At 47.0% G+C, this 24189-nt stretch overlaps 1 protein-coding gene across 1 annotated transcript; it reads left to right on the forward strand.

Moving 5' to 3' along the window:
- LOC108496990 (syntaxin-1A homolog) lies at nucleotides 1-873 on the forward strand. The gene has a single exon (XM_017814231.1). The coding sequence runs from the start codon at nucleotides 1-3 to the stop codon at nucleotides 871-873; it is 873 nt and encodes a 290-aa protein (XP_017669720.1).
- The last annotated feature ends 23316 nt before the right edge of the window (nucleotides 874-24189 follow it).

Raw genomic sequence — 24189 nt, forward strand, 5'->3', positions numbered from 1 at the left:
ATGAGGGACCGTCTGGCGGAGCTGCGGCAGCGCGTGGCGGCCGAGGGGGACCCGCACGAGGACACCTTGGGCTTCGACAACCCGGCACTGGCCGGGGATGATGCCAGCCCCGTGGGGCGGGCGCTGCAGGAGGCGGCCGAGCTGTGGCGGGCGCTGGACCAGCTGGAGCAGCTCTCGGAGACCATCGACAGGACGCAGCAGACGGTGCTGTGCTGCACCTCAGAGCAAAGCATGGCCCGGGAGAAGCAGGGCCTGGGCGACGCCCGAGCCACCTTCGCCCGCCAGGCCGCAGCCCTGCAGCCCCGGCTGGGCGCCCTGCCCACGGGCCCGGCGGGGGGCTCGGGGCGAGCGGGGCCCCGCGTGCGCCAGACGCAGCTCTGGCTGCTGGTGAGGAGGTTCGGCGCCGTCCTCGCCCGCCACTATGCCCGGGAGAGCCGCTACCGCCAGCGCCTCAAGGAGCAGATCCAGAGGCAGGCGGAGCTGGCGGGCATCGCCCTGGGCGCTCAGGACGTGGAGCAGCTGGCCGAGAGCCCTGGGGGGCCGCGCATCGTAGGCCAGGACCTGGAGGAGCTCGAGGCCAAGCACCACCTCAGCGTGGCCCAGGCGCGCCAGCGGCAGCTCCTGGAGCTGGAGGCGCAGATGGCGGAGCTGCGGGGGCTGTTCCTGCAGCTGGAGGGGCTGCTGGCCCAGCAGCACGGGGCGGCCGACAGCGTGGAGCAGCACGTGCTGCGCTCCCTCGACTGCGCCGCACAGGCCGAGGTGAAGAGGGCCCGGCAGTACCAGCGCCCATCCCGGCTCTCGGCCCTGCTCAGCGCGGCCCTCGGGCTCTGCACCTGCTGCCCCTGCTTGCCTGGCCCTCGGGGCTTCCGCTGAGCCGGGGCTGCACCAGGGGTGCGGCGGCTCTCGGGGACGTGCCCCGCTCTGGGCAAGGAAGGCTGGCACGGGAGGCTGCTGCTGTCTTGTGCTTCTTGCACAGTGCTGCAGGGGCCGTGCACACCCTGTATGATGGTGCAAGGACCGCGGGCACCTTGTTTAACGGTGTAAGGACAGTGCACGCCTTACAAGGTGGCACAGGGACCATGCACACCTTGCTTGATGATGCAAGAACCACGCATGGCTTGTTTGATGATGCAAGGACTATACACACCCTACTTGATGATGTAAGGACCGTGCACACCTGGCATGGCACCACAGGGACCAGGAACATCTTGCGTGGTGGTGCAGGGACCACCCACACCTTTCTGATGGCACAGGGACCATGCACACCTTACCTGGCAACACAGGGACCAGGAACACCTTGGACAGTGATGGAAGGACCATGTATGATCATGCAAGGACCAGGCACAGCTTGTAAAATTGTGTAAGGACAATGCCCACCTTGCTTGATGGCACAGCTTGCGTGGTGGTGCAGGGACCCAAAGCCAAGGAAAAGCAGAAAGGGAATGACCTCTTCGTATGTTCATTGAATTAAATTCTTAGGAATCAAGAAAACTTAATTTTCAGGCTGATGAATGCATTTCTTTTCAATATATGGATATTTTCAGGAAGCCCCTCAGCACCAGGAATGTGCATCCCTGCAAGGGCAGTGGTTCCTGGGGATCCGGGCTGAGCAGTCTCTGCTCCTGCCCTCTTCCTCCTTCTTTGTTTTTCATTTGTGACATCTAAATGAATATTACTTTTTCATTCAAACCTTGATGAATAGAAGTTACCTCTTTATTTAATTTTCATTTAAAAACCCCCACAACTTTCCAGGCCATTGGAAACGCCCTCTGCATCCTGCATCAAAACCCACATTTAATGTGCGGCTGCAAAAGCCTCCTGGGAAGCACTGGAGCTTTTTACAGACTCCCAGGACATGGAGAGAAGGGAAATAAACCTCAGCAAGGTCGGGAGGTGGCAAATCCAAGTGCAGTAAAACATATTTAACCACCTTTCATGCACCACCCTCACAACAACTCCCTGCACAAACAACTCCCTGGAGCCTCGGGTGGCTGGGCAGCGTCTGACCCAGCTGGTTGAGCTGCTCCAGAGGGGATTATCCATAAAGTACAGGGAAAAAAACCTGTGTTCCCCTCAGTGCTTCCTGCCAGGAAGTATTTGCAGGGGATTTCATGGAGCACAACTCCTCCAGAGCCGGGCACGGGGCGGCTGCAGCAGCCAGTGGTGTTTTCCTGCACATGGAATTAACAGGAAAATAACCCCAATTTGTGTTACAAGGACCCCTGAGGAGTTAAAGAAGGAGGAGAAGATTAGAAACTTTACACCTCAGAGCAGATCTTCCCACCAATGGCTTCAGCAGTTTATATAACTTTATTCATCTATTTTTTTTCTGCTTCTTGGTGTCCTTCCACTAAATATTGGCCTCGGACAGAACCTAACTACTGCATAGCAAAATAATTAATAATATTGTAATGTGGGCATGAACACTCAAAAGGATGGAGAAGATTCCTTTCTCTTCCCAATGAAGGCTGGGACTTCATCTAAAACACATTTGCTTTATGAGTATTCCTGGAGATGATGAAGGTGGAGGACCTTCTAAGACTGTTCTAAGGGCTGTTTTAATTATGTCCCAAATGAGCATCAGAAATGTAAGAGGTTCACATTTAAGGGGAAAAATAAGAGAAAGGCAAAGTTAAAAATCCACACACCCCCCAGCTCTGCTCTGTGCTGACACAAGAGGCACTAAAACAGGAATTTGTAGTAAAATGCATTAAAAGGAGCTGGATTAAAAGCCCAAAGCCTTTGTGACTGTGCTGGCAGCACACGCTGCTTTGCACTTGCAAAGTCTTTCACTTGAAGAAATGTCACTGAAAATAATTTTTTTTTTAAGAATACAAAATCTTTTCCTAATGTTTAGACGAGTAAATAATTCCAGACTAAATTAATCACCCTATAAAACTTGGGCTTTAAGATGAGGAAGGTTATCACAGCTCAACAGTTCCTGCTCAGGCACCCCAGGAGGGCTTGTGATTTCCAGCTCAAACACGGAACTTTCATCTCTTCAATGCTGATGGTTTTTCATGTCACAACAAACACCCACAAACAGAATAATTTCTTGTGAATGCAGCTTTTTAAAAGCCCCCTGAATGTTGGAAAGGGATTAAATCCCCCCATTTCTGTCCAATTTGCAGCATCTCTTTGGCTGGACCTCTGGACATCTACATTTACTGGCAAAACTATGGGAAAAGTTGCATCAATGTTTAGAACTTTAATTCCATTTTTTTGTTCCCCAGTTACAAAAGAGCAAGGATAAATTTTTAATTAAAAGTATTTAGGTATTTTAAAATAATAGGAGATATTTAATAAGTTATGTTTTCATTTTCCTCAGATTATTCCCATTGAAAACCATCACTCAATCTTTCCATTTCCAAAAATTTTTCAAAAAGGTGTTTTTTTTTTTCTTTAGTTCTCAGATCACACTTGGTAATTTTATTCCGAATATACTTAATATCAAATCAGAAATTAATTCTTCTGTGTGGGTTACCAAGTCATTGCTTCGCTTACAAACCCTTTTTACATTTCACTCCCCAATCCAGGGATGTGTCAGCAGCTTAAATTGACTTGATTTGGTTTTACCCAGTTTCTGCTGTATTTTCCAGTGAATCAACAACTCTATTCACAGAACTCATCAAATATCTGCTGCTGCCTCTGAAAAACACAGAGATCTGGCTCACAAGCCTTTCTGCACGAGTTGGGATCACTACCAGGAAATCTGGGGGAGACACTGCTGGTCTAGGAAACTCCATCCTTGGGTTTTATCAACAGATTGGGCTCATTTTGGGTGTTTGCTTCAACTGGATGCCTTTGGTGTCCCAGCAGCCTGATCTGTCTGGGCAGTGTGGGGCAGGTTCCATCTCAATTTTGGGTCGTTTTTAAGGGTGTTTTACTCCAGACATGAAATAAATTGTGTTTTCCGGTGCTAAAATACTGCTGTTGGATTTCCCTGGGGGGGATGAAGCTTGATCTGCGTGTCTCCTCCTGCGGTCAAGTCATGAAAAATCTACCAGAAATAATTTATCATCACAGAATCCTGGAGTGGTTTGGGTGGGAAGGGACCTTAGGGCTCATCTTGTTTCACCCCTTGCTGTGGGCAGGGACACCTCCCACTAGCCCAGGCTGCTCCAACCTGGCCTTGGGCACTTCCAGGGATGGGGCAGCCACAGCTTCTCTGGGCAACCTGTGCCAGGGCCTCCCCACACTCACAGCCAAGAATTCCTTCCCAGTATCCCATCTAACCCTGCCCTCTGGCAGTGGGAAGCCATTCCCCCTTGTCTGTCAATCCATGCCAAATTATTGTGCCAACAGCTTGACAGGCAGCTCTGACTGGAAATTCCTGTTTTCTGGAGCCTGAAGCCTTGTTTGCACAAATCTTTGTTTTTCCAAGCAGAGACCTCAGAAGTTCTTCAGTGGGGACAATTTATAGGCTGTGCCTGCCCAGGAGGGCAAATCTGTCACGATGGGGAGAGAGGAGAGGCTTTAAGTGGCCCCAAAATGAGAGTCCTGGTGCAATCCTCACCTTACAGGGAGTTTTTGATTCTGCTTCACACAACACTTCCTCTGCTCTGGGCTCCTGGATCAATGCCTGGGTCACTGAAAATGGGATTTGTTCTAATAATTTTGTCCATCCCTATGCACCCTGGGTAGCCAACCCCTCCAACCTTTCCACGGAGTCTTAAATAAAGCCTTTCACTCTGAATAGGGGATTTTTCAGGTTGAATTAACAGTGAGAGGGAAAAATTTGACTGTTCAAAACCAGCTAATGGGTCAAGCTCAATTTTGTTGCATCAAATACACTCTAAAGTAAGTTTTACCTCCTGTTTGCAATGGCACAAAGCCACTGAGGATGAGAAACAGTTTTACAGCTCAAATTGCTGTCTGCCTTGGAGGAGCCTGTCTCCAAGATGTACCCTGTGCTTGGTTTTATGGGAAAAGGAGGTGGCCTCTCTGTCTTCCAGGAAGCTCCCAGTATTTTTTATTCTTCACAAAATTAGGGCAAGTGACATAATTTCCCTTATATTCCTCAACAGTGAATCCAATTTCCCAAATATTAGGACAGCAATAAACCTGCAGAAAGCTTTGGAGACATCAGCTGATGGCGGGTGAGCTTCTGGTGGTGAATTTGAGATGAAATTGTGGCAGAAAGCACCAAACAGGAGCAGTTAATAGCACAAATCATAGTTGTTAAATTACATCATTCCATGGGCCACAAAGAGCAGTTTTTACTCATCTTTAACTTTTGACAGAGATGCAAATCAAACAAGTTGGAAAACTGGAAGAGTGGTTTCCAAGAGCGACCCTCTCCCTCCTCTCCTGGGTGACACTCTGTGGGCCTCAGCAAAGCCACATCCTCAGACCTTCACTGTCTTTTATTTCTCGAGCTGTGTCCTTCAGGAGGTGGGTATTTCTGCATTTAATTCTGATGTTGTATAAGTGGGGAGAGAAATAATCATGTCAGTGCCTCTCTGAGGGACGAAGATGACCTGCTGAGCAGGGTACAAAGTCTTTCCACGGCTTTCCAAGGTTTTTCATGGCTTTCCACATTAGGATGGTAACAAAAAGAATATTTTACTCGCTGTTTTACATTCAGCTCAACCCTAAGATGGCTACTGTTTAAATCATTTACCCTTTTTCTTTTTATATGGAGCCTGTCAGGCTTCAGAAGAACTGAAGTGGAGAATATTAAGAATAGAGGAGCAGAGAAGATAAACAATCTTGAGAGCACGGTGCACATGCTGCTCCTTCTGGGCTGGAACAGGAACATTCAGGCCCTTTTTTTCCAAAAGGAGCAATTAGCACTTTTTAAAGAGATGAATTTTGCAGTTGCAAAAAATTGCCGTGTTTATTGTGATGAGGAATGGATGGGGTTTATTCACCATAACAAAAGGGTTGTGGTTTTTTTTTTTTAAAGACAGGGAACAGATAAAAGACTTGGAAACTAAACTGTTGTTGAATTAGTGACAGTATAATCCAAGTGAAGAAGGAAGCTGGACTGGTTAAGGTGGACAGCAGGGAGCAGTGAGTTCGCTACAGAAGTTTCACGAGTTTCTTAAAGTTTCCACAGCTCTTGCCCCAGCTTCCCCAGATGTTTCCAGATGTACTATTTCAATATAGAATCACAGGGTGGTTTGGGTTGGAAGGGACCTTAAAGACAACCCCATTCCCACCCCCTGCCATGGGCAGGGACACCTTCCACTGTCCCAGGTTGCTCCAACCTGGCCTTGAAACATTTCCAGGGATCCAGGGGCAGCCACAGCTTCTCTGGGTAATCTGTGCCAGGGCCTCCCCACCCTCACAGGGAAGATTTGGTGGCTCAAAACCATCAGCAGCACACAAGGACCACAGTATTTATAACCTACGCTCATAGCAATGGTTTGGATTCAACTCTCTTGAAAACAGCAGCCCCAGGAAATCCAAATCATGGCTGCGTTGACAGGAAGGGACCTTGGGGCTCATCCAGTCCAGCATCATCTGGGGCTTCACTCAGCCAGATCTTAACAACCTTCAGGGATGTTGGGAAATCACCCCTCAGGGGGTCTATTAAACAAGTTTCTACTAAAATTTTGGTGGATACTCGGCAAACTGAAGTGCAGGTTGGCTGCAGCCTGGGGTCTGCGACATCTCCTCTATTTTTGCTCCACTTTCTTGTATTTTAACAGGGCCTTGTTAACGTTAAAAAATGTAAACAGGGACTGGAGCAGATGTGCATCAGTCTCAGAGAGAAAAAACAGTATTTTCTCCTTTTGTCTCAGGGTTGTTGAGAAAGCACCGGGAGAAGATTGTGAGCAGGGCCCGGCGGATCGGCAGCGCCAGCGGAACGTGTGCCTGCTGCCTTGTGCTGCCACATAATAGAGTTTAAAAGAAATAAGTTTTATTTCCATGCTGAGTCTAAAAGAAACAAGTCTTATTTCCATACTGAGTCATTACTGGCACTCTGTTCAGTGCCTGAATCTTGTTTCAGCTGCTTGTGAAGCGGGGACAGGTGCAGAGTATCAGCTTTTTGTCTCCGTGGCAGATGCAAGAAGGGGAGAGACAAACGTGGTTCTCGTCCATAAAGCAGCCACAGAATAATGTTAAATTAGGACCAAAACACTTCTGATGAATAAAGGCAGAGGGACAAAGTTCCAGAAGGAAATGTGCTCCACAAGGAACACGAGTTCTCAAACTTGCAAAGTATGAATTTGTTACAAAACCAGACACTTGGAATTTATTTTAGTGTTTTTAAAGCTTAGCATAGAATCATTTAGGTTGGAAATGACTCAAGCTGGAGGAGCAGGAGGTGGATGAAGTCACTCAGCCCAGCATGTCCTTGTGCTGGGATGTGCAGCCCGGACACCAAAATCTTATAATTAATGGGTGTGCAACAGCCCTGAGCACAATCCATGTCCTCTCCTTCCCTGCCCGGTCTCCATTCAGGCAGGAACCAGAAGAGCTGGTGGGACAGGATAGAGCTGGGGGCACCTTGGACCTGGTACATTGGGCCATGGCCATCCCAGACATTTCACCATCTCCCCCAATTCTGGACACCAGGTGGGGTTGGCAGGTGTTAAATTGTCCTTCCACCAACATTTTAATGTCTTGAAATGTCCCTGGCACATATCAGAAAGTTAAAAAGTTCAGTTTCTTTGAAGTGCTTTCATCATAATCTGGGTTTTTTTGACACGTATGTTGTGGCTGAATGTGGTTTTGGCTGGTTTGGAAGTGTTGTTTTACTCTTTAAATGGCTACTTCTCAGTTAGAAAAAGGCTACAATAACAGTTTGCAACAATTTCAAAACACTGTCTTGAGAAAAGCAATGTAATAAATAAAATTAACTATGAAATATTTGATTAACTGATTAATTTTTTTTAAAACATTAGCAAAGCTTGAAGATGATTTTCACTGCTGGGCTCTAAAACATCCTCCTGGGTTTGGGGGCCAGTTTTAGGGCAGGTGGATGTACAAGCACAGGCTTTAGGATGAAGGAAACCACGTGTGATGGTTTCTGGTGACTCCATCCCCGGGGTTCACATCCCACATCCACTTATCCACCGAGGGATAAACTCTGAGCTGTGATTTCACCCCAGTTAAAGCATTTCATCATTTTTTCAGCCAGACACGCAGTGTCCCAGAATTACTCTCCTGTAATGGCAGCACATGAAGCCACTTGGCTGCTTGGCAGCTCTGAGGATGCTGCTGAGGCTCCTCCAGCCCATCTGCCACGGGGGTTCCAGGGACTCCAGCAGGGGGGACACAGGGGGGTATTTATGTGTGGATTCACAGGGGCTCCTCCCGGAGCAGCCACAGCAGATGGATCTCTCCAGGAAGCTACAAATGCCTCACTTAGACCCCTACTGAGCTGAAGGATGGGGAGCAACTGTTTGGGCAAGGGATGCTGGAGGAGCTGCAGGCTGGAGCCTCCTCCTGGCTCCGTGTGGCTCCGCAGGGATGCTGCGGCCCCGTGCTGGTGGACAGAACCCCTCGGGTGGGAAAGACTTGGCTGAAAATAGGAGCGGGTCTGAGAATGGATTTTGGAGAGAAAACAGGCCAGGGAGAGGGAGGAACTGGGGCCACCTGGGTGGTTTGCAGGGAGGCTGCAGGCTGTGTGTGCAGGGAGCGGAGGGCTGAAGTCCTGGCTCTGGAATTCAGAGCGCAGACCTGTCCCACCGACCCAACGGTATCATGGACAACCTGGGCCATCCCCACACCTTCCTCACCCACCAGCAGGGACACCCTCTGCCAATGAAACCCAAACCACAGGGATTTCAGTGAACAATTAACCCGGCAGCAAAGGCACAGAGGGCAAAACCCAGTCCCTGCCTTTGCCAGGGGCCACATTCCAGTGCAAACCCACCCTCTCCCGGACTGACTGCCTCACTCCCTCAGCCCTCAGCCTCTACAGAGCTTTATGTGTGGCAATGGTTTCACTAATTAAATGTTGCCGTTCATTAAATAATGAGACTCATTAGCATAAGCTGTAAGTGGGGATGCTCGTGGCTGAGTGTCACTGCCCGACTGTGCCGGACTCTGCCCAGGAAACCTGGGAATCCACTGCTCCAAAACTGGATGAACCACAGTTTTTTTCAGGACCTTCAAGCATTTTTATTTGTTTAGCCAGAAGAATTTTAAACTGGGACCATTTTTCCAGGCTGTGCAGTGAAACATCCATCTGCCTGCTGGTTTGGGTCACTATTGATCCCGTTACAGTGTTCCATAGGCACTGGGAAAATCTGATATCTCCATTCCCAAGGGGAACATTTTTGCATGTGTACAAAGCTAAATTGATCCCAAGAGTGCAGCCAGCACTAGGACAAATTTAAGCTGGTTATTTTGCTGGTGAATCAAATCACAATGTTTGTAGGAAAATTGTATCAGTTCTCAAATTTCCTGAGCTAAGCAGAGCAGAGGTTTAAAGAGCAGAGTATTAAAGACTCAGATATGCTGAAATATTCACAATATAAAATCTTAACACACCCCCAACACTAATTTAAAACCTTCCAGCCTCTGGGTCACAATGAAAACTTACTGAAAAAAAAACACCACAAACTACACAACAGGGCTGAAAATCCAACTTGTTTTTACCACTGGTGAATCAGAAAGTCCTTTTTAATCCTCATTTTGTGTAATTTATTATCAGAGGGTCCAGCTGGGATCACTGTGGCAAAAGGATTGTCAGCATTTCCATTACCACCACTTTATAGCTCGGTCATAAACATTCCCTCAGAGTTGTGATGGTCTTTGCTTTGCTTAGGAAGAAATTTTTGACCTCAAAACTTTATTTTTAAGTGACTTAGGAACCATTAAGGAAGGCAAAAGGAAGACAAAAAGACAGATTTTGCTGATGGGAGATGCTTTTTTCACCCTTCAGAAGGAAGGAGGTTGGTATTATTGGATGCTATGGTCTGTTCCTTCCTGTTTGTTGGATTTCTTGGAAAATAGCTTTATATCAGGAGCAAAATGGGGCAAAAATGTACTTTTTTTTCGGTAGTAGGTTTGTTTCTGGACAGCCTGAGAATGGGGGGTTGTGCTGTGCTTCTGCAGAAGGGCAGAGCTGGGATTTACACCCTGTGGGATGTTTCCCTCTCTGTTAACACTGGGAAAAAAAGCTAGGATATAAAGCCATGAAAGTGCACTGAAAGAGGGAAAACGGAGAGTGATTAGAATTGGAGCAAAAGCCCTTTTACTGGAATCTTTCCCCTGAATACAAGGAGATCATTTTATTCATAAAACAGCGAATAATTTCCGTGTTGGGAGCGTTTTGCTCCGTCGGTTTTCTAGCAGGGAGACAATGGGCACAATTCATACCAACACCAAGGAAAACACACTGGAAAGAAGGGAGAGTTCCAGAGGCTCCGTGTGAGGATGCTGAATGCTTCCTTAATTCCACATGCATCCCTGGAGCCCCCAGATGGATCAGTACAACACATTATGCCCCGGATCAATAGGTCAAAGCTTTCTCATCACTTTGCACAATTAGGTCAAATGCAGCTTGTTTTTAACTCCACACCCACCTTTCTGCTGTGGTGTCAGAGAGGAAGGATCTCCCTGGAACTTGTTTTATTTGAAATGATTTCCTATTTGAGGCGTAAAAATCTACTCAGTGCTCTCTTGTTCTGAGCATTGGAGAAGGGCTTTGATCCTGATCTATTTATTTCCCATTAGAGGAGCCCATTGCAGCCCACCAAATGAGATTAGAGGCCAACTCAAAATGCACAAATGATTCCTCTCGTTGCTGATAACCTTGATAAGAGGGGGAAAGAATTTTATTCTTCTCTTATCAAGTAATCCAGGTCCTGGGGTTGCCTGTGTCAGGCAAATATTTGGGAAGTGTTTTACACCACGCTGACATTACTGCATGGACAAACTCAGGATGCCCAGGGAAATCCCATCTTCTGGCACCACCTGAGACCTCACCAAGAAAATAAAAATTAAAAATTAGAATTAAAATCAGTGTTATCCTGGCAGGGAAGGGGATAAGGTGTTAACTGAGCCTGATGGTGGCTTCCAGGAGGGATGCAGGGCTGCAGCACATCCAGGGATGCACATCCAGAAGAGCTCAGATGGGACACAAGACTCAAGGAAATCAGCACCCCACCTTCCATGACATCCAAAGGGCTCCAAACTTTCCCAGAGGAAGCACAGAAACCATTGATGCTTCCAGTCACCTCACTAGGGAGAAGGTGAAGGATGATAATGGTGGGGAATTTGTCTAATATCTGCAGTTACAAGCTATAATCATGGACTATGTATATAATATATAATTAATATATAAATATATGTAATATATAACATGCCCCATCCCTGGAGGTGTCCAAGGCCAGGTTGGATGGTGCTTGGAGCAACCTGGGCTAGTGGAAGGTGTCCCTGCCCATGGGGTTTGAACTGGATGATCTTTAAGGTCCCTTCCAACCCAACCCATCCTGTGATTGTATGATAAAATATAGTATTTAATATAAAAAAGTATCTTCTACCCAGAATTCCTCATAGCCACGGTATCCCACCTGAAATCTATAATTCTGAGCAGGTTTTTGGGAAGACTGGGATGAAGGGTTGTGCTGCAAAATTTAACTTTTTTGTTATTTAAAACAGACTTTCCTGGGGCTTTGTCTCTGCACTGACTGTGTGTGAGGGGGCTGTAGCCCTTGAGAGTGTGGGTTTTATTCTTTCATTAAATAAAGAACTAATGAAAATAAGAACCTATAAAGTTAGAGGGTTGTAATGACTCTGTTGCCTCTGGAGAGAGGCAGTTCACTCTGGCTGAAGCATTTTTATTACCTAGAGCTGCAAAGCACTTCTTTGCTTGCAAAAATGGCTGTATATTACTTTGGTAGCACATGGGGGAGGATTGTGATTATTTGAAAGGGAGGCTGATATTCTTTGTTTTCATGTACAATTCAAAATGCAGGAACACAAATTCAGATCATATTCAAATTAAACTCAAAACTGGAAAAGCCTCTTTTTTCTTACACAGAACAGCCTCCATCGCCCCCAACGCTGCAGATGCAGGAGCTGCCCTCTTCTCTTAAAGCGTTTTTCCCAAGGTTTGGCAAAAAACTTAATTTCTAAAAGGCTTTCCTCTATTCATACATCACATTCCTGCACCCTGGAAAAACCTGGGCTCTGAGCCATTGGACTCTGGGAGCTGATGCTGCACCAAAATGCACCAAACATCTGAGTGTGAAGGAGAAGTATCAGTCAGACAAAACACATGAGTCAGGATTATATTGGCTGGAATTCTCCTGGGTAGCCAGAGGGAATTAGGGAGTCTTCTCAGGGAATTCTGGGCCAGGTTTGCAGCAGGTACTGCACTGGCAGCCCCTTCCCTTCAGTGCTGCGTCACTATTTTAGGGAATATACACGAATCCATTATTTCCACCACAACTTCCCCTGGAAGCCAACACGAAACTTAATTCTTTTTATTTATTTATTTATTTAACTCACAAGAAATGGGTTGCTTTGAGCAGCCCAGGCTGCACATGCAATCAAAAAGGGAAGCTCCAGCCCAGCTCCTGCTCAGTCCTGATCCTTCTTCATTGTGGAATAACAGGGAAAACAATTATATTTTTGTGCCAAGACCTCAAAAACTGGCAATGGGAATATTAAATTCTGCAGCAGGACTTTATTGCCTGTTTTTTATCTCTTTTCCACCCCCAGGTTCCAAATGAATGTGCAGATCCATGGTCCTGGAGATGAGTGGTGTGTATCCAAGTGCCTGACATCCCACTGGTGTCTGCTCCATTCGGCACCATCAGCAGGGTTCCTGCTCTGCCTGCCAGGTTTCTTGATCCATAATTGGATCAAAAGTGGGTATTAGAGGGAATGTTTCAGGCTGGTGAAGATCTGGGTGGCTTGGAAGAGGAAAAAAGGGTGGTGTTAATTGGGGAATTCCCAATTAGGAGATCAGCAAAGCTGTGTGGAAAAGAGGAAGAGAGGGAGTGGGCTGAGCTTGCAGAGCAGACACTCAGCAATAATCCTCTGAGGAATTCAGCACTCAGGGATGCCGTGCTGGGAAAACGGGAGTACATGGCACTAATTTTTCCATGAGGATTACGGGTAGGGACAGGACGGTCTAGGGACAGAGCAGCACTAATTGGATCGTCTTTCAGAGCAGGGAAAATCGTGCTGATGGAAAAAAAAGATGTGGCTTATAAAAGAGCTTTCTGAATAACTACCCTTGACGTGATTTAAAGAGTCTCATCCCAGCAGAACCAGGAACGAGGCTGCAGCCTCAGCCCTCGCGGTGGGAGCAGCCACGGGATCCACAGGGAGCTGAGACAGGGACACAGATGCCACCCCTGAGGGTCACACAGAAAATCCCCATGTTTGGAAATACCTGGGAAAGCCTCGGGGCAGGCTGGCTGCTCCCACCCCTGGAGCTCAACTCCGAGTTTCTCCTGCTCCATCCCATCTGTTGTGATTTTATCACCGCAGACATCAAATGAGTTGGATTTCTCCTGAGTCAATCCCCAATTAATTACCTCGGCTGAACATTGTACAAAGGACCAGTTTTTATCTCTTTCCCTGCCCAGGTGACTGATTCCCTGGTAATGGAAATCTTTGCCTCCAGGCAGGGTACTTCAGTAACGACAGAGCCGGGTCTTCTGCTGCCCATAAAACCCAGGAAAACTCGGAGATATTGCTCTTCTTTTCCCATATCCTATTTTTTATAGATGTCTGCATCCAATCAATCATAGCAAATGTCTTCTCTAAGCTCCCTGCATATTTTTTAAAGGCCTGACTGGTGAAACTCCCAAAGGAAGCAAAGGGAACAGGGCTGTGAACAGGCAATTAGAGGGAAGCAACACTCATTTATGATTTTTTAATAATTTCTATGAAATTACAAGTAATATTACTGAAACCTGCTTATTTGTCTTCTCTGAGCTCACCAGAAACACTTGTCTTGCTAAATTGACCAGCAAGACACATTTATTGGAGTAATTTCAAATGAAAAATATCAAGTGACTTATAAAACGCAGAAGCTGAGGCAGAGGATTCCCATTTGTAGAATCTCATCTTTCTGCCACTGGTTAAACCCAACAACTTTAATGGCAGAAAATGGTATCCCTGTGACTTATCAGCTTGTAACAAATGGAGCAAATCAGTCCAAAGCCTGAAATATTTGGTGGCTGGGAGCAAAATGTCACACCAGAAAAAAGAAAAAAAAGGCAAAAATAATTCACACCACCAAACTCAGTTGTTTCCCCTCACTTGTGGCCTCTGCAGATTGGATCAGACCTTAAATAACCCATTGTGGTGATTCTCATCTGAAAGAAATACGAGTCTGTGTTGTCTCTGCTGGGACATCCTTTGGAGGAGTGGAGAGAACAGGCTTTGAGCCACAGGAAAATACACACCGGGGTTAATGACTTGGAAATGTCAGAGGGGGGTGTGTTTGTGGGTGCTGCACAGCATAGATTGAAACACAAAGTCTGGCCTCAATCTGCGTGTGTTCAATTAAACTCCCCTTAATTTAATCAGCAAGAGGTGAAAAATAACATAGATCTCATGAAAAACACTCACCATGGCTACCTGAAATGCCCCTCTGGCTAATGAGTCAGCAGTATGTGGGATCATGGAATGATGGAATGATTTGTGTTGGGAGACACCTTAAAGCCCATCCAGTCCCACCCCTGCCATGGGCAGGGACACCTTCCACTAGCCCAGGTTGCTCCAAGCCCCGTCCAACCTGGCCTTGGACACTTCCAGGGATCCAGGGGCAGCCACAGCTTCTCTGGGCAACCTGGGCCAGGGCCTCCCCACCCTCACAATATCCCACAATATCCCATCTAACCCTGCCCTCTGTCATTTTAAAAAACAGATTTCATTGCAAAATGTGTTTTTTCACAAGCACCTCCCCATCCTGTTCAAAGACCAGCAAACAAGGAGCTCAAGTGACACACACACGACTTGAGCACTGATAAAGCCAAAGATGGCTTAAAAAAAAATAAAAATAAATTAAGAAAACACCAAAACAACAAACCTTTGCGTCAGCAAAGAGAAAGGAAAAAACAAACCGACAAATCAAAAAGCCAAACCACCAAACCCATTCTATGTTGGCATTTGCAGGAGCCTGTGCAGAGACAATTCACAATATTTGATTCTGGCTTTGTGTCAGGATAAAGTGGGTTTGGTGGATGTTGTAGGAGGGATGTGACCCCTTGAAACCAGCATCTAAAACTGCTGCTGGGCTGAAAGCAAGCATCAACCTGCCCTGAACATGTCTGTGCAGACCAGGCAGAGAAACCAGAGCAGAAAAAAGGAGATGGACCATTTTTTTTTGGTTGCCATTTCCACTCGGAAATCTGCATTTGGAAGTGTGAAGAGAGCTTTGGAAAAATGGAAATTATGCTTGATAACAAGGAATATACATTAATAGTGTCTTACTGTAGTGCTTTCTTTCACTTAAATGTTGCTGGGTTGTCGAAAGGAATGGAGCTGAGGAAAAAACAAGGAGTGTGTCAGTTGTGGCATGGAGTGAATTTTATGAATTGATGGATTAAAGCCATTTTTTCTGAAGAACAAGCCATTCTCTCCACACTGAGGACATGCCCAGAGGATGGGCTGTGTTGGATGACAGAGGATGTGTTCGGGTTTGCCCTTCCCTCCTGCCTCAGCCCTTCCCTGTTCTCACTTATCCTCCTGGCTCATCAATAATGGAGTTGTACAGAACAGCCACAATTTACACATGTATCCTTACAAAAGAAGATATTCTCCCCTGGAAAACCAGTTTAATTGCACTCCCATTTTATTATTTGATCTCTTTCCTCTTTATGTGTAAATAAGGAAGATTGGGATTTGGGAGCAGACACCTAAAAGCCTCTGTTAAGATGGAAATATGGTTATTTTGCTTGGCTGCTATAAATACTTCATGAAAATGTCTGCTCTGTCAGAGAGAATATGAATTTGCTGAGTGTTGAAAGGAGGTGCAGAAATGCATATTAAAGATTCACAAACCAGACCAGGCTTCATTCAGGAGAGGCTTTCTCATGATTTTTTCAGTTAATGGTATCCTTCGTGGACATGAGAATATTTGTATCCTCCTTTGATTAAAAAGCTGGTTTGAAGCACAGCTTGATGGTCTTATTCAAACAAATACAACATTCAAAGCTGGCAATTAAGAACTTGGGATTTTGGCAAAGGCATCACATCCCCACTAGTGAAATATTCAGCAGTTGGTGCTCACACTGGGGTTTGTCTCACTTGCTGAGGAGTAAACACTGATTTGAGCTCTGCAGGTCACCCCAGTGCCCTGGGGGGGGGGCCACGTGGAGCTCGTGGGGCAGCAGCACCAGGCACTCAGGGGATGTTGGTTTTCCAAGTCCACCTCATTAAATACAAAATTAAATAGCCCAGAAATCAGAGAATCACCTCGAATGGTTTGGGTTGGAAAGGATCCTAAAGCTCATCCTAGACCCAACCCTGTGGTGGGCAGGGACACCTTCCACCAGCCCAGGTTGCTCCAAGCCCCGTCCAGCCCGGCCTTGGACACTTCCAGGGATCCAGGGGCAGCCACAGCTTCTCTGGGCAACCTGTGCCAGGGCCTCACCACCCTCACAGCCAAGAATTCCTTCCCAATATCCCATCTAACCCTGCCCTCTGGCGGGGTTTGAAGCCATTCCCCCTTGGCCTGTCCCTCCATCCCTTGTCCAAAGTCCCTCCTGGAAGGGGCTCCCAGGTCTCCCCAGAGCCTTCTCTTCTCCAGGTGACCCCCCCAGCTCTCCCAGCCTGGCTCCAGAGCAGAGGGGCTCCAGCCCTTGGAGCATCTCCGGGGCCTCCTCTGGACTCGCTCCAGCAGCTCCACGTCCTTCTGATGTTGGACTCCAGAGCTGGACCCCAGGTGTGTAAATGTTTACATATAAATTTAAAAAATAAAATCAGTGCTTTGGGATAGATGGCCTGGAGGTTATTGTATTATTTTCCACCCTGTTGGTTGGGGGGATATGTGGGATGGCTTGGCCAAACCATCCATGAGGTTTTAAGTTGTATTCCAGCTCTTTTGGTTGGATGGGGCTTGGAGCAACTCGGTCTAGTGGAAGGTCTTCCTGCCCATGGCAGGGGGTGGGATGAGGTGAGCTTTAAAGTCCCTCCCCACCAAACCCAACCCACTCTGTGATTCCATGATTCTCTCTTGGGTGTTTCCAAGTGGTTATTTTCCAGTAGCAAATCCAGCGAGTCCCACTGGTGTCCCTGCTGTGTGTGACACAATGGATGCATATTTTAATTAAACCCTGAATGCTATTTGTTTATTGAAGACTAAGCTATAGCTCTATCTGATTTAAACTTGCCTAATATTTTTCCCTAACAAAGCATGATTTATTTGAGTAGATCCTGCCATCAATTTCTCAGGGCAGTGTATCCCTCTGCAGTCATTTGGGCTGTTCTCTCTTACTGCACTTCCATTTTTTTTTTAAGGAAAATGAAATCTCCCACATGGATTAGCATAATATCCTGTGACAGTGACTGTGCTAAAGCCATTGACTAATGCAGTTTGCAAACCAGAATACTTTGCAGGGAGATTACTTCCTTCTGGGGAGATATGCAAATGCAGTCTCCTTTTTATTCAGATATCTTAGGAATTATTTGTGGGGAATTAGTTTGTGATTGTTCCTGAATCATTATGAAAGGCACTTGTGCACTGACTGCATATTAAGAGTAGCTATTTATAACACTTAATAACTCAAGGCAGCAAAGGTCAGATGGGATAAATGGTGCTCCTGGATTCAGGCAAACATAATTCATTAAGGATTAACATCTGTCTAGTAGTAGAAAAACACGAAAGTAGCTACTTGGCCTTCACTAATTTCCCTTAGATAAACACCCTTTAAAGCTTTGGGATATTCTGTGTGTTTTCTGTGCAATACAGATGCAAGGAGATATCGATTGGGATGTCTTAAGGTCCAGCCCTGGGTGTTTATGGAGCACCAGGGGTTGGAGGGTGACAAAGCACAAGCCCTCAGCTCTCTGCCACCGCTGAAGTTGGCAGCCTGTGGTAGTCCAGGATCCAGAAAAGGAAGGTGACCCTGGGCTGATCATCACTTCAGCAGGTGCTTTCAGCATTTCCCAGAAGGCACAGGAGAATCCAAAGCAGCCCAGAAACAAGGCAAGTTCCCAAAGAGTGAGGAACTAGACCAGGAGTAAACCAGGAGTGGAGCTGAAGTGATGGCTCTTCCAAGGGTACTCCTGCACCAGCACAGATCCCAGAGCTGGAGAGGCTTTTGGATGAGAGCAAAAGGTGTTTATTGAAGACTCGTGGCATGCAGGGGGTTGATGGTGGTGCCTGATGTGAGGGTGGCACAGTTAAAGGGAGAAAAAACATGCCAAGATGAAAGTGTTCTGCAGGCATTCCACACTCCACAGCTAAATACAGCAAAATGTGACAATACAAAGGTGTTTTCAATGATTTCCACCCCATAAACTTGGTCATGTGGACAATGTCAGCCTGGCAGTAAGGGTGAGACTTTGGAAACATGGTCCGTCTCCTCCCACTTCACACAGCCCAGGAGTGACTGATGCCCACAGAAGATTTCCCTGTGCAACACCATTTGTGCTTTCCCATTCCACCATGTGACATCTCCCCATGCCTGGAAGTTTCCATCTGACCAGCAAGAAAAAGCAGGTTTATTGTTGACTTGGCAACATCCCATAAAAATTCGCCTGGAGATGCATCCTGTTTTGGTGGCCACTCATCCCCTTGGGCATCTCCCTTGTAGGTCAGACACCCTCAGGCACAACTGAAGAATAAGAACTTCATTACTAAAGAGAAAAAGAGATAAAAAAGGAGAAAAAGATAATCATTATAGGCTGAGCAGAGGAGAAAGAAATATCATTAGTGGCTCGAATGACCTGCCTGCCCAGGACATTGGAAGTCCACCAAAATAAACAGTTGGCCAGGGAGATGTGAGTAAATAGATAATGCAAAATTTATGTTCTTTCAGTTTCTTTGTATTTAATGAGAGCAGTGACTGGGCTCCACAAACAGGTGGTTTCAGACACCATGTTCAGCAAAACACGTCAGCTGAGCTGCTCTGAGGAAAAGGGGTCACCAAGGGTGACCTGCTCGCGACTGAGAACACGTCTCCTCTGTGCAGACCTGCAGGACACGTGGCTCTGTCAGAGACTTGACATTGCAACAGAAAGTTCTGCTGTTTTTTGGAAGGTAAATTGCCTTTTCACATTGAAATGACAGCGGATCTGCATGGCAGAGCTGGGTGGAGGGAGTGTGGTACCTTCCCCGAGCACCCTCAGTGGATGGAGCACGGTGTAGAGCCTCAACCCTGCTGAGACAGCTTGTCACAGGAGTGATGATCAGCTGTGTAGGGAGGTCCATCTGTGCAGGTTTGTTCAGTGCCAGCTCCAGAACTGCTCCAACCATGGGAAACTTTTAGTCCAGTTCCATGATTAGGCTTCCAACCTTTGTGTTTAACCTACAAAGTGGAAGGTGTCCCTACCCATGATGTGGGCTTGGAACTAGACAATTTTAAGGTCCCTTCCAACCCAAACCACTCCAGGATTCCAAGTAAATAATGGAAATCTGAAGTCCTGATCATTCTGGTTAAGCAAAAATTTCCAAGTCTCTTTTAGAAATTTTTTTTAACATTTCTCTCTTCTCAGGTGTGACAAAACTCCACTGGAAACCATCAGCTCCATCATCAGCCAGCCCATTCTCTGAGGAGGGGAGCCAGGCTCGTGTCCAGCATCCTGCTCTGGTCACCATGACAACATGATTGCACAGGACAGCGAAGGAAAAATCCTTCAGAAACCTCTGGAGATCAAGAGGAATCTAAATAATTATCACCCTAGACTTCTCCTGTCTCCAGGGACAGCTGTGAAGGACCTCGGTGACGCAGGCTGTGATGTCAGCCCTGAGCCCCAGCCAACCCTCTGCAGGAATTCGCACAGATCCCGGCTCCTGGCACGTCCACTGTCACACCAGGAATGACAACGAGCCCAGGGAAGGTTGGCTCTGCCTTAGGACCTGAAGAGCTAATGAATGTTAACAGCTCCTACAGAGCCCGTGCTCTGCATGGGAATGATGTGCCCGAAGCAGAGGAGTCATCGTGCAGTGGAAATGATAATTGGAATAATTAAGGGAAAATAAACAGATGAGCTAACGGGAAAGTTCACCTCATTTGCATGGCAGAATTTTTATCTTTGGAGGGGATGTGGCCAAAGGTGGGATGACAGGGAAGTGCAGAGGGGCGGGTGACCTGTCATGTGCAAGGATCAGCGTTTGGGATTTCCAGCTGACAGGATTTGAAATGGCTTTTCCTTGAAGGGGAGTACCAAGGGAATGTTGGATGGGCCACTCTATTTCCCCTGATGGCTCCAGATGTTCTTCACCTCAGACCTTCTCTTATTATTTCAGAGAATCACAGGATGGTTTGAGTGATCATCCAGGTCCACGGGTAGGGACATCTTCCACTAGCCCAGGTTGCTCCAAGCGCCGTCCAACCTGGCCTTGGACACTTCCAGGGATCCAGGGGCAGCCACAGCTTCTCTGGGCACCCTGTGCCAGGGCCTCCCCACCCTCACAGGGAAGAGTTTCCTCCTGATATCTAACCTACATCTACCCTCCTTCATCTTAAAACCATTTGCAGAGCACATCTGCCCAGCTGCAGGAGGAACAACTCAAGGGGTGCTGTGAGGAGTTTTCTCCACTGTTTACTTTTTTAATCTAACTCAGGTTTCAGATTTTAGGAGCAGAAGACTTTAACTGGAACAATGGTCACAAGCAAAAGGTCTCCCTGCAATGGTTTTGAGCATCAATAATGATTCACATTTAGAACTTATTACGTGGGTTATTTGTGTGGAGTTCAGACTTTGGAGTCACTGAAGCTATTCCAGGTCAGGGTAGCTGGATTTCAGGGGTGTGATGATGATCTGTGCAGCAAATCAGGCTCCTCCTGACCTTCTAGAGGGGGCTGAGCCCTCAGCCCTCACACGAGGCTGTTTTTAGGGGCTGGTGTGTGTTGTCACGCAGTGCTGAGCTGCAGAGAGGAATCTAGGGTACGTTCCACCTCAGCTTCCTGCAAGGAGAAAGGAGCAAAGACCAGGAAAATCAGGGAGCAGATTTAGGGGAGAACACATTTAGAGGAGCCCCAGGTGTAAGCAAAGGGCATTTTGGCCACAGGAGGTGACTTCTTGCCCAGCCTAAACTGAAGAATTTCAGCAGCTACTCCAGCATCAGCTTCATCTCTACTTTTTAAGCCAGAAAAAGAGTGAAGCTGCTCTCTGCCCACTTCATAAGGCTCAGCTGGGAAACCCCAAGGATGTGGAGCAGAAATAATTGGATATAAAATGACAAAGTGGCATTATTACATATCATAGACTTTTTGCTGAATCAATACATGTCGGCAAGCATTTTGCTGCCTGGAGCTATCAACAAAGAAAGTTCTCCATGGCATTCCTGTAACTTCAGTGTTTTCTTTTCTCCTGCACTGTCTGGATCTGTGAGGGATCCCACACCTGGGGCAGGAGCCTCGGGAGCTCTGGGAAAGAGCAGTTTGTCAGAGAGCCACCCCATAAGAAGGCAATAAAACCCTTCCCTAATAAAATTTACCCTTCCCAACCATCCTATCAAATACTTACTCAGCTTTTTCTCCCCCCCCCCGGACACTCAAGAGAAAAGCTTTCAAGTGTTTGTGTGAATCAGAGGGTAGCTTCACTCACAGGATTTGTAACCCAAATTATGAGGGTATTTTCCAGGCAGGCTCCCGGGAATACACAGCTGGTGGTGCCCAGGTCCCTATTCCTCAGCACATTTCCACCCTGATTAACAAACAGCTTTCCTTAAAACAGCCCCTTCCCCCGAGCTCCTCTCCACACTGTGGTTTTCCGTCTAATCCCTCCCTGCAGCCGGGCAGGAAAGGAGCCCGGCAGAGCCTCTTGCACGCCTGTGACACACCAGGGAACTGCGAGAAAGAACTGAATGAGCATCCCCCACTCCTCCCCTTGGCTGAGGCCGTGCTGGGGCAGAAGTTCCTTTAATTACTGCTCCATGCAGAGCTCGAACCGCGTGGGCACACCCGGAATAAGCCGACAAACCGGCTGAGCAGGGGGTGGTGGGGCTGCAGAGCTCTCCAAACATTTCCTCTCCGTGCCACAGACACCCATCTTCTCCTGGGCAACCCTCGACCTGGTGCAGCGCTACCCCTGTTTCACCACTCATAACCTGCACCACCAGCAGCCTCTCAGCACAGCTCGTGACCAGCAGATAAAGAACCACCACAACCTTTTCAATGCCGCACAAACACTGAAGTAAAGCCTTTTTTTTACTAGTAAGTACTGCCTCGAACATAACCTCAGCTCCCGGGAGCAAAGGTCCCTTAAGCAGCGAGGACAGAACGCCCCACGCTGTAGATGAGCACCCGTGTGCTGCTCAACAGGTTCAGGTGACAAATGACCTGCCTGTTAATTAAAAGCTGATTATGGTCTGCAAGAAATTGCTCCCAGGTGTTCTGAGTAAATAAAAGGAGAGGCTGGGCTGGCTCTTGCCTTCCCAGGGCTGGCAGGGGCAGCTGAGTGAAGCTCTCAGCAAGAGGCTGAACGGGTGGTTCTTTGTCTTCAGTTTTAAGAAAATCATAATTATTTCATTAGACTTTGCTTGTTTGTGTCTTGGGTGCAGCGTTGGCTCCTGGCTGGATCTGCAGGCAGATGTTCTTTTCCTTTTTTCTCTCTGGGATTCTTTTATTTGAACAAAACTAAACATCCTCTGGTGTTTCTCTCTTCCTAAAAAAAAAAAAAAAAGGAAAAAAAAGAAATCAGGAGAAAGCTTTGATACCTTAAAAGAGCTGGAAATGCTTAATGTTTGTCTCTGTTACCTGCCAGGGGTAACACAGCCAGAGGGAGGACGCTGGGGAAGGAACCCCCCTGCCCAGCACCCCATTGCATTTGGGGTGATAAAAACACCTCCCTGTTCCAGATGAGGGGAAAAAACCTAATTCCAGCTCTAAACGAGCAGAAATAATCCAAATAATTCTCCCCCATGGGATGCAAACCCTCATGCTGCTCTGAGTTCCCAGAGCCCCCAAAACCTGAGCAAGGGAATTGTTTGTAGGGGGAGTTAAAGCAAAGGATAAACAGCAAATACCCCTCAAGGGATGAACCAGCCCCAGACTATCCCTGGCTGGCAGAGGTGATCCCGGGGTCATCACATCCCCCCTGGCAGCTCCTGTTTCCAGTGTCACAATCCATGGTGCTGCCACCTGCAGGGATGGGTCCCATACACTGGAAAATTAACTATTTCTGGTCGAACCAGCCAGAAACTGGGAAGTACTGCGGCTGTTACAGACACTTGATTGTGAGTCACTAATGGATGGGGAGTTGTCTCTTCATTTTCCTGCCTGGACACTGGTGGAAGTGTGACAGGTCTGAGCTATTCCAGGGTGAAAGACACCCCACAACACGAGCACCTGAAGCTACAAAACATGAGACTTCTAATAATTTCCCAGTGCAAATTCCTTCAGTATAGACAATTCCCAGGCTCTCTGTTACTCCCTTGCAAAGAAAGTCTCCTGTATTTGTTTTATTCCTCCCTCAGCACATTTCACAGATTTATATGGTGAGTGCAGGACTTTATAAATGTTGTGTGTTAACCTAGCTATAAAAACTTTGGATGATTTGATGTTCCTCAGAACACACAGCAATGGCAAAAGGGGGAGTGGGAAAAACCACCCTGATGTTCACAGCACAGGTGGCAGAGCTGAGTTTAGCTGTGAGGAGAACCAAGGATGGACTCGATTTGGGGCCAGACCAGGAGCAGGAGATGTCTCCTGGGTGCCACTCAGCATCTCCACCTGTGTATTTGGTTTCCCCATCACACCTGAATGCCCAAACAGAGCATCTAGAACCACCATGCCAGGTCAAGGAGGACACATTTCTCTGCCACAGTCACCTCCTGTCGATCTGACCTGGCACAACGTGGGGTCCCAAGGCACTAAAAACTTACCTTGTGCAGTGTTGTACCTCAAGGAGTTATTTCTCATTTAAATGTTTTGTATCTGCTCACAGGGTTTGCACAGGGATGTTACATTATTGTGTTCATTTACCAATATTACATTATTGTGTTCATTTATCTGTGACATTTCAACAGAGCTCTTGCAGAAGTCTCTGAGCAGCACTCACAATTATGACATTTTATTTTTTTCCCATTCAGAGTGAATTTTTTACACACCTCATAGAGCTGGGAAGGCTCATTTTAGGAGAAATCTCATC

Source organism: Lepidothrix coronata, unplaced genomic scaffold, assembly GCF_001604755.1.
Source record: "Lepidothrix coronata isolate B3197 unplaced genomic scaffold, Lepidothrix_coronata-1.0 Scaffold2, whole genome shotgun sequence".
NCBI classification, from domain to species: Eukaryota; Metazoa; Chordata; class Aves; order Passeriformes; family Pipridae; genus Lepidothrix; species Lepidothrix coronata.

What these genes read in the sequence shown, in the direction of transcription:
- LOC108496990 (XM_017814231.1), top strand. Translation starts at nt 1, where the DNA reads ATGAGGGACCGTCTGGCGGAGCTGCGGCAGCGCGTGGCGGCCGAGGGG.